At 35.9% G+C, this 11245-nt stretch overlaps 1 protein-coding gene across 1 annotated transcript in view; it reads right to left on the reverse strand.

Annotated features, from left to right (window-relative positions):
- Positions 1-204: 204 nt before the first annotated feature.
- Positions 205-11245, reverse strand: part of LOC113240337 (general transcription and DNA repair factor IIH helicase subunit XPD) — a 30896-nt gene continuing 19855 nt past the window's right edge. The window contains exons 13-18 of the mRNA XM_026477609.1: positions 7999-8086; positions 6785-6876; positions 5556-5732; positions 3671-3741; positions 2694-2832; positions 205-577 (exon numbers count right to left, since the gene is read on the reverse strand). Of these exons, the coding sequence (XP_026333394.1) occupies positions 440-577; positions 2694-2832; positions 3671-3741; positions 5556-5732; positions 6785-6876; positions 7999-8086 (705 nt within the window). The 3' untranslated portion in view covers positions 205-439. The remainder of the gene's footprint in view (positions 578-2693; positions 2833-3670; positions 3742-5555; positions 5733-6784; positions 6877-7998; positions 8087-11245) is intronic.

Below are 11245 nucleotides of genomic sequence, written 5' to 3' on the forward strand. Positions count from 1 at the left end.
AATTAAACATTAAATATGTAATTTTGCAATTTTTGTCCATTATAGCAAAGCTCAAGTTAACTGGTCGATTTAGAAGTGAAACAATTGACGACGCCCGTCAATTGTTCCGAACTCGGGCTGGCCAATCGGAGCGCAGTTGTCACAATAATGATATGGCAGAATAGTTTTCAAACAAATTAAACATTTCGTCTCTATTTCTGGTTATATACTCGATGCTTCTGAATTTGTATAAAAAGTTACTTTCTTATGCATTTGGTTTATTGTTGCTACTAAAGCAGAAATCATTTGATATGATACTTGAGAAATGTTTCTCCAGCAACTATTTATCTTGAAGTAGACTGACTCACGACTTTCTGAGAATATTTCTTTCTTTCATTGCCTGATATCCAGTTCGAGATGACCTTCTAGGGCACGATAGTGGCCTTGATAAACAGTTCTATCATTTCTGAGTGACCTGTTTTTCAATTTTTTCCTGCTGCTCTTGTGATTGTAGCTGTTGCAAGGTGAGGAGTGAGACGCCGAGCTGGTCTTCTCGCGTGAAAGGCTGGGCCATTTGACGGAGCCAACGCTTGCAGATCTACAAGTTAAAATATATGGAAAAATAAGTAGTCAATACCACTAACCCACTATAGTACGAATCATAATTAAATGTTTAAAATGTAAAGAAATGAGATAACCGAGCAAAAAAATACATTTTAAATGGTAGTTTCCTATTTTAGACGATAATAAACGTTTAGAACTCGTTTCAAGCTGTAATCAGATAAAAGTTACAACAATTCATATTTTGCTATATATATTTTTACTTCACTTCGTTTAATAAATTAAATATAAGACAATATTAGGGGTTAAAGTATGAAATTGCCGTTTTATTGCAATAGGTTCTTTGAATTTTCATAGAATCTTCATGGTTTGAGGTTTTCGAATGAAACTTTTTTCAAATGGTTTCTGTGATTTTTTTTTTTTTAATTTGAAACATTTGAATATCGACTTTCAATTGTTTTTGTTATTCAATTTAGACAAGAAAGATGGATACTGCGAAAATTCGAGTGATTTTTGAATACGAGTTCCGACGCGGAACTAACGCGGCAGAAACAGCCCGCAATATCAATGCTGCGTTTGGAGAGGGGTCTACTAATGAACGCACCGTGCGATTTTGGTTTAAACGCTTTCGTGATGGAAATTTCGACTTAAAGAACGAGTCACGAGGAAGACCGCCCACACAGGTGAATAACGAAGAATTAAGAGAGATAGTGGAAGCCGATCCTAGTCAAACTACCCAGGAATTAGCGGCATGGTTTAACGTTACCTTACCCACAATATTGACTCACTTGCGTCAAATCAATAAAATAAAAAAATACGAAAAATGGGTGCCTCATGATTTGACTGATCTGCAGAAAGAAACGCGTGTTGAAACTTGTGTTGCCTTGTTGAACCGGTACAGAAATGAAGGAATATTGGATCGAATTGTAACATGTGATGAAAAGTGGATTATTTATGATAACCGGAAAAGAAAAATGCAATGGCTGACCCCAGGTCAAATGCCACAACAGTGTCCTAAAGCAAAACTTACCAATAAAAAGGTAATGGTAACTGTTTGGTGGTCTCAGCATGGTGTTATTCACAATAGTTGTCTCCGATCTGGTCAAGCAATAACGGCAGATGTCTATTGTACCGAACTCCGAACCATGTTGACAAAACTAGCAGTAAAACAGCCCCGACTCATGAATCGATCTTCACCATTATTGCTCCACGACAACGCGAGACCTCACACAGCACGAGAAACCATTTTGACCCTTCAGGAACTGCAGTTAGAAACCATTCGTCATCCTCCGTATTCACCAGACCTTGCTCCAACGGACTACCATTTTTTTCATGATTTGGACAATTATCTACGTGACAAGAAGTTTTCTTCCCAGGAGGCAGTACAAAATGCTTTCACACAGTTTGTGCAGTCTAGATCGTCGGAGTTCTATCGCAAAGGCATTAATAACCTTCCCATTAGATGGCAGCAATGTATAGATAATAATGGCAACTATTTTGATTAAATAAATTTGTTAAAAATTTAAAAAATAAACAATTTAGATTTTCAGTACAAATCGGCAATTTCATACTTTAACCCCTATTATTATGTTTAAGGTCGAAAATAATTTTATGACTGGTAACACAGTCGGGATCAAAAACATATTTTGTGCCGCCATTTGGTTGTGTCATAGATGTCATTCGAGCTTCTTTTTCGAAATCGAATGTTTTCTTGTCTTCGTAGTGCGTTTGTTAAATTATCGTGTATTGTTGTTTAAAGTTTTTGTTTATTGTTAATATTTTGTAATAGACAATTACATTTTGTAAGAAAAAGAGAACATCTTCCTTTTCCAATTTTTTTTTGGTGTTTTGGCTTCTGTCCCACAGAGGACAATTGTGCCAGTATCCAGGTTGAAATTTTCCAATTTCGTTAAAAAATAGAAGGTTTAGCACATCTGCGCTCGCACTTTGACAATGACATTTCTTTGTTTACATTTTGGACATCTAATTATGATTCGTACTATAGGCTCAATTTACATTGTTGCGGGAAGTAGCGAATTTTCTGAGGAAATTGTACATAACAATGAACTTTTATGTCAATTGGGTAACTCTGATCATGGAAAGGTGAAGGTGGAATTAAATCGTGCAAATATGCCAAACAATCGTGTAGTGACCTGCACAGCCTCCTCGGTGGAGAGGTTGCAGAGCGAGTCCTTGAGGTGCTCCTGGATCCATCGCGGCAGCTTGGTGCGTTTGTCGGCGCGATTGAAGCGCTTGTCCGCGAAGATCATGATGCCGTAGTCCGTTTTGCCTCTGCAAAAAAAATTATAGATCAAATTAATATTCATCTCAATCGACAAATCACGAAGAATGAAAGACAGCGTGATTGCATTGATGCTCCGATTTACCGGGAAAATATTTTTGTAAATATTGTAAATTTACAATAATAATTACCGAAAGTATATACCAACGTCTTATTTTTTTCTTTTTTTTATGATACCTATACCAAGAACGGTACGAACAAGTGCTGCACCTGGTGGTAAGTGACACCCCTATCCAATCACAAAGATCTGAGGGGCACTGCCACTGCGCCTGTCACCCTGAGACATAGTGATGATTTTTATTTCGTATAGCACTATGCAACCATAGACTATCCATACTTCTACAATTGAAAAATAACCTCATTTTTCACTAACTTTTTTCAAATACGATTTTAAGTTACTCAAGTGGATAATTCGACCCCTCCGACGTAAAGTATCGTATGTCGAAATTGCCAAGTTTACAGGGAAGCGTTTTAAAGTTCTGAATTCACTGAAACGAACATAACACGTGCCTTTAGCATTTCTCAGTTTTATTCGGCAAAACTCATTACTCACATAGAGTATTATAAAATCCTAGATATCGGTTAGATGATCTATGGTGATCACTCTTTCAGTGAATTCAGAACTTTAAAACGCTTCCCTATAAACTTGGCAATTTCGACATACGATACTTTACGTAGGAGGGGTCGAATTATTGTTGGAAAAAGTGATGAGATATCATCTGGTCACATTACAGACATATGGGACCTGTCAACTTATTCTGTAACATGTTAACTTCTATACAACCTGTCTTTTCACAAAAAAATTAATGATGTATTTAAGAGACATACCGCAGCGCTCTGCCAACGCATTGAGCCGCGTGTCGCATCGCGTCGAAGGTTAAGAAGTCGTTTTCTCGAATCTGAAATTGGTGACAAAAACAATTATTGCAATTAATACAACGATACGGTCTCGTCAGCTTCTGGTTGTTGCAAAGGTATCTGAATGAGTGAAGAGCTTTTATAAGTTCGTAATAATTATTCATACAAAGATAGAGAGAAGCCGTCAACATGCAGGAATAAACTTTAAGTTTTTTCCTGTAAGTTGGCGGCTATCGCCGAAATCACCAGTCTTTAAAACTAAACCGTAACAAAGTGTAAAATAAGATTTAAATTGACGTGAATGCTAGTTGACAGCAACCCGATAATCTTCCAGTTATGGCCCGCCATTATTAAGTCGTATTATAATATGGTTTTTTGCAAATGTGTGCGTGTATTTTGATATGAGCGAATAGATTTCATTAATGAATTGGAAGCTGAAACGATGTCGGCTTATTCGTGCTGCTGATTGGTTGAGATCCATCGGGAAAGTTTACAGTACATCGCATTCTCAAGGAATTATTAGAAATTTAGAATATAAGATTTTTAAGTGGTGAGGTATGCGTGTTGTCTAGTGAATATTTTGATAATACGCGGAAAATTTTAGGCTGGGAATCGAGTTATAAGGACGCCTCGCCACTGTTAGAGCCTTAAACATATTTCGAACTCGTACGACGCAGTGAAAGATCACTAATTGTCCCGTTCACACAGTTCCTACTGAACTAGAAAGACCTGTGACCTATTGAGATCGTGCATGAGGAAGTTCGTTTTGGTCATAATTTGGTTCGTGAACTATTTAACCCGGCGCCAATGACGTGAAAATAATTACGCCGACGGTGACGTTGGGTCATCGTGATCCGAATTTCATTGATAATTTTTTGTAAAATTAAAGTAGTTGTTTAAATTTTAACAAATACGTATTAAGTAAGAGTCGTCAAGACATATACTGAAATAAAAATAATAACAATAAATTGTATAAATAAATATTTAATTAGCGTTCTCAATAACGCGTGCAAAATCAACATTGAAAACATAATTTTGATATTTCTTTTATTTTTAGTAAAATATTCTGAATAATAATAGCAATTAATAGTCTTATATACTAAAAGAAAGGTCACTCAAACTTATTATTAGAAATTAGTCTTCTACGTCCTCAATCAGAGACGAGCAAATGCTGCAACTATTGCAGTACCTTCCCGTATGATCCGGGTATATAGGTAGTATATATAAATCTAGCATGCATTACATGTATGAGACGTTTTTTTATCCTTTTTGAACGGACATACTTGACATCTCTCGCGTGTGCCAGAGGTTGGTATGTATTGCGTAAATTTGCATCGTCCTTTGAATACCACCAACATTTCATTAATAGTGCAGTTTTCGCCCGCAGGATACATTTTTGGCATTGTTCAACAAATGCTTTGGAAAGTTCACGTATTGGTGTCAAATGATTAAATTGATGTCTGTCAGCACGCAACAAGCAGCAGGAATAAGATTAATTAATTATAAACAGTAAATAAACCAATAATGTCAGTCACAAAAATACCACGCCAGGGATGACGCTGGGTCATATTGACCCGTTTTGACTTAATGCACGTATTACTTGGCTGTGCAGATGGCTTCACACTTAGTACACCAGCGAGTCGGGTAGAGGAGGGTTGTATCTCCAGCTACTCAAACGTTGAAATCGTGCAATTGGCGTAAAACAAAAATATGCCCGTTGTAAATCGCCTCGGGTCAATATGACCCAACGTCACTGGCGCCGGGTTAAGTCTAGTTGTTAGTATACACAAATGAGCCATAAAAAAGTGAAAATGACGAAACAATAGGGAATCAAAGGCAGTCGATCCTCGCCCACCTGGAACTGGTCCCTGAGGTACTCGAGGCGCGCCTTGAGGATGCGGCTCTGCGTGAAGACGTAGGGGATGCCGAACATGAGCACGGCACGACCCAGGTGGTGGTCGAAGTCCACGCCCTCCGACACCTTGCCGCGGGCCACCGACAGCAGCACGGCGCCCCGCCCACTCTCGCACGCCTAACGAACATTGGAACGTAATTAAGTTTATTCAAGTCACGATGTTCTACTACCGTGACATTCAATTTTTTTTTGTGACATTATTGCACTAGTTTGTTATAATTGTTAATACAAAGATCGAATATTAGGAAAAATTCCATCGATTTGGCTGGATTCGAACCAGCGCCTTCCAGCAATCCGTGCTAGACGCTCAGCCGGCTAAGTCACGGAAAGAACCAGTATTAATGTTTTTCTATATTTCTATTATAAATTTTTCTATATTCTTGTTGCAGATGTTTCTTTTTGGTTTTTATTTTGCTGCTATAGATAGCTTCCCCTGATTCTCCAATGATTTCGAATTTCCATATAATCCGCCACTTTGGCCCAATGCGGGCCAGGGCCGGGCAAATGTTGAGGTTCGTTCCCACTAGTTAAAAATAATAGAACTAGCGAGAAAAAATCATTCCAAGATGGCTTGGTTCTGATTTGGTTAGGGCACATTGATTTAGTTCTATTTTTATCCACAAAATAATAAATCATATCAGGTACCTCCTTTTCAAATAATTTTTAACCGATTTCAAAAAAAATAGGGAGGTCCTCGCGAGTAGAAAGTAAGCCAATGTAACACAAAGACCTGAGGGGCACTGCCACTGCGCCTGTCATCCTAAGACATAAGTTGATGATTTTTATTTCGTACATCACTATGCAACCATAGACCATCCATACTTCTACATTTGAAAAATAGCCTCATTTATGAACTAACTTTTTTCAATACTCAAATGAACAATTATCGTTGGGAAATTGGATGAGATATAATCTGGTGAAATTACAGGCACATGGGGCTTGTTAGCTTATTCTGTTATAAGAATAATAATTCTTGAAATATAACTTAATAGAACTATTGGGACCTTTTGTCCCAGTAGGTCTACAATAGAACTACTCAATAGAATTAGTGGGAACGAACCGCTGGTGAATCTTCTTGGACTTGCAGGGTGTTTCTCTTCACCGTTAGCGAGAGAAATTTCTATTAAGCTTTCGCAAATATACGACACTTAGAAATTAAAATAAATTACCTTAATATAATTAATTAACGCGAAACTCGTCTCTGCAGAGTCTTGCGTTTCAATAAAGAGTAGTTTGTGTTTTTGTAAATTTGCCACAACACCTGCAAACAACCAAAAGCACTATTTGATTTGACCGGTTGCTAAAGACTGTCCCACAAATCAGTGTACTCCAAAAAGTCAATAAACTCATCATCATCACCCCACTGAAGGGCACGGGCTCCTCACAGGCGAAGGTTTAAGACCCCGATTCAGAACTCTTCGATATTTTAACCGCATCGTTCGATTGGATATCGTTATCCAACAGCGTTTATGGAGTTAGTGAAATAGATTATTAAGAAGAATGAAAATACTTTCATATACATTTTTAAGACTTTAAAGCCTAAAATATAGGAATGAATTAGTCTTGCCTCAAAATAAATTAATAAACTTTAATAAAATCCAGACTTTATTTAAAATAATAAGAGATTTCCATATTACATTCTTGCTTTGTAAACAATAGGATGTTCGGTAACGTTACGTTTGTAACGGGTGTGACGTCATTTCGGTTCGGTTTCGAATACGACAGTTTGACGTTCGATTCGGGTGTTGTGAATAAAAATTAAAAGAAATCGTGCGATATCAAATTGAATTGGTCGATAACTGAGTTATCGTAAGTTCTGAATCGACCCCTACAATAGTAGTCAACACTCTTTTCTGCGAATATTCTCGACCTCATGTCTTCATCCCGTAGTCCCGATACGAACTGGCCCCTTAAACAAATTTCACGTTTTCGCTAAATGTTTTAACGTTTGAAGGTAGTTTCGTACGCAATCAGCATGTTGCTGTGCTCTTTGTCGAAATATGTGTATTTCTGCTATTTCAGATCTCTCGGGTTCCAAATGTTCCTAGACCAGTTTCACAAGTTCTGCGAATGTTTTCGACTTGGGGGTATTTGGTGCACATAAGCCCTATGGCTTATTGTGGGGACTCATATTGCGCCAAGATCTATATCTTGGCGCAATATGAGTCCCCACACTTGGCACGGTTGTGAACCTTCTTGTGCATGTGCAGCTTTCATCACGATATTTTCTTTCACCGAAAAATCGTGATAAAATTTGAATTATATTACAGACAGCGGTTCTGATACTTATCGAAGCTCCGTTGGTTTTTATTCCGTGTTCAAACTTATAATTTCCCTCTTTTTGCATCAGGGGTCAAAATTGTCCAGTTGCTTTAAACATTACCTTGGTCGTACCAAGCGCCGACAACGCTCTCCAAATAAAGGTACGACGTGAAGAAACAAACTACACCATCTGGCACACACGCTGAAATCTGTAACAAGAACAATTTATTTTCAGTTTAATAAAACAAGAGGAATGTAAATAAAGGTGCGGCAAAATTGCTAACTCTTTTATGTACTTTTTTAACAAAATACATGAACTTCGTGTAATCTGTGTGTAATATGTCATCCATTACAAACAGTGCATAAAGTCCAACAACCCAGTATAAATTAATCTGAAGGTAATTAAAAATAACGGAAATAAAAAGTATAAATTTTAGGCTAAATAATTATTTAATCATGAAACAATTTTAGGAATACAGAGCTGATTTTTTTCACATGATACATAATAACATTCCTGATAACTTTTATTGTTATGTAATTTCTTGGAAAGCTGATTGTTTCAGAAAAAAAATTTTAGTTTTTTTTTGTTTGGAGAAATAAACATTTAATTTTTTATCTCGAATTGTAGAAAAATGTATTTATTTATTTATTTATTTATTTAAACACTTTATTGTACCACAAGCCACTTTATTGTAACTTACAAATTTTCAGAAACAATTTAAATATTTGTGTACAAAGGCGAGCTTATCCCATAAAGAGATTTCTTCCAACTAACCTTTGAAAATCTGAGAGGAAAGTTGGTTTTTGGGGTGGCACTAAAAATAGATAAGTAAAGAAATGAAATATACTATACTCAATAAATACACAGATAAATTTAATAAATCAAGTGTACATACGAATATATATATATTAAGTAATGTTGATACATTAATACATACAAAGTCTATAATAAATTGAATGTACAAAATAAAACTATAAATAAATATATCAAATGTAAATAAATATTTCAAAAGCTCTAACATGTGAAGTCTGAACAATCCCAAAACTTCAAAAGAGCACCCTTGAAAACCCGAACCGAAGGCGACTGTCTGACCTCGACCGGGAGAAGGTTCCACATTCGGGCAGCATTTACTGTGAACGAGTTCGAATATTTTTAGGAACTGTGTTGTGGAAGGACGAGGGACAAATTGGTGCCAGAACGCAGGCGGTCACCCATAGCCTGTATGTAAAATGTAATGTGTGGTTTATTTACAGTACAAGTCCAATTTAACTTAACTTTTTTATTTATTTTTCATTTAACTGCCTCTGTGGCCGAACGGTTACCATGCCGGACTGCCACGCAGAGGTCCCAGGTTCGATTCCCGGGCCGGGAGAAATATTTGTATGGCCTACATTTATTTCTCTCGTGAGTTTGGGTGTAATTTGTGGTTGTCTATGTGTGTCCATGGCACCCGCAACACAGGGTTTCCCTAGTGCGGGGCTATGTTGAGTGTGTGCGTTATAAAAAAAAAAAAATCATTCTCTATCAAGAAAAAAACAATCCATCAGCAGGTACTTGCGGCTTTACGAGTAAAAAGATGTCAAAATGTTAGATTTGTTATTTATTAAAAAATAAAACACAATATACTAGTTTCTACTTAACTTTCGTGTTATTGTTATAACGCTCTGTGTAATTTAGCACTAAAATTAAATTTTCTTTAGTCGAAGCTCATGTATTTTGTTAAAAAAGTACATAAAAGAGTTAGCAATTTTGCCGCACCTCTACTTACAAAGCCGCAAGTACATGCAGACGGATTATTTTTTTCTACATAGAAAATGATTGGAACTATACTGTAAGTAACCCACGCACACTACATTTTCGTATATTTTGAGATAAAGAACAAAATGTATATTTCTCCACAAAAAAAAATTATATTTTTTTTCTCTGAAACTATCAACTTTTCAAGAAATCATACAAGAATAAAAGTTGTTAGGAGTGTTATTGTCTATCACATAAAAAAATTAGCTCGATACTCCACAAGTTATTCCTATGTCCAAGAATTATCAATTTGGGCCCACTGTGCGCCACCGCAAACGGATGACAATTTAGACTTCCTTTAGGTTATACTATATTGCTCAGATTTTTATAGATACTTCCAAGTATTCTTTTATTTTGTTTAGGATTAGCGCCATCTAACGATATTCGCAAGCGTTACGTTATTAATTAGTTAACAACGAACAATGCCATCTATTGATACGCATAAATATCGAAGTTCAGAGAATAATTTTAGTTTATTACTAAATATTTGAAAAACATTACAAGAAAAATAGAATATCTACTATATTTCCTATAAAAGATGAGTTAATCGATATCCACGGCCATTTACGTAAATATAAACTAATTCCAGGCTATCGATCAGCGCCATCTAGGAATAAGACGGCATTTTGACCTTTTTCAGAGCTACGATTTTTAATATGGAGATTAGCAGTCCTCTTGAGTTATTGGTCCATGATGTGTAGTAAATAGAGTTGCAACGAATGTACGGTTATTATCCGGCCTGTTTTCTGCTATTCGGCCGAATAACGAAAAACAAAAAGAAAAATTAAGAAAAACACAGTAGATCATCATATGTATAAATTTGATTGATGCTGAACATACATTCTAGGTTCGCGAAAGCACAACTTTTCGCTTCTTTATTAAAAGATCGAAGGAAATGTAACATAACTTTGTTCCGTCCACATATGCATTCCTCTGAAGTTCCGTAATTGTTGACATACATAACCATAGACAAAAAATATAATACTTCATGGACTCTTTTATTTTTTAATTTTAGTGAAGCGACGTGCTCTTTAGCTCCGATATTTATCGAGCCAACAGATTATGTAACGAAGATTATTTAAGCTGATAAATTTTGGCACCTATCTAATAAATTATAATGAAATACATAATTATAATATACTCTTATTGTTTATTATAATAATTCGTCGGATTCTTCTCCATACGAACGGGACTCGCCACTTGAATCCTAGTTAACATTAATTATTAATTCTTGAGCACACAAATTGTCAAAAACAGCATCATGATCCCAATCAGACAATATCTTCCTTTTCGAACCCGCTCACATTCACGATTAAAATTTCTATATAAATAAAATCGACTGTTATAAAAAATCGAATCGGAAACGCATTAGGACATCACTAATTGATTAGAATTCGAGCTGTCAAAAGTTAAATAAATGGTTGGACGGGGTATAAGATATTTTTCTAAGAGATAAAAAAAGAATACATATTAAATAAAAACTAGCTACCTCCAAATTATATAAGTTTACTCGTGACTAAATAAACGCTAACAAAATCAATCCATCACTTATTATTTGCAAACCAAAATA

Source organism: Hyposmocoma kahamanoa, unplaced genomic scaffold (assembly GCF_003589595.1).
Source record: "Hyposmocoma kahamanoa isolate Upper Pololo Valley unplaced genomic scaffold, ASM358959v1 134, whole genome shotgun sequence".
NCBI classification, from domain to species: domain Eukaryota; kingdom Metazoa; phylum Arthropoda; class Insecta; order Lepidoptera; family Cosmopterigidae; genus Hyposmocoma; species Hyposmocoma kahamanoa.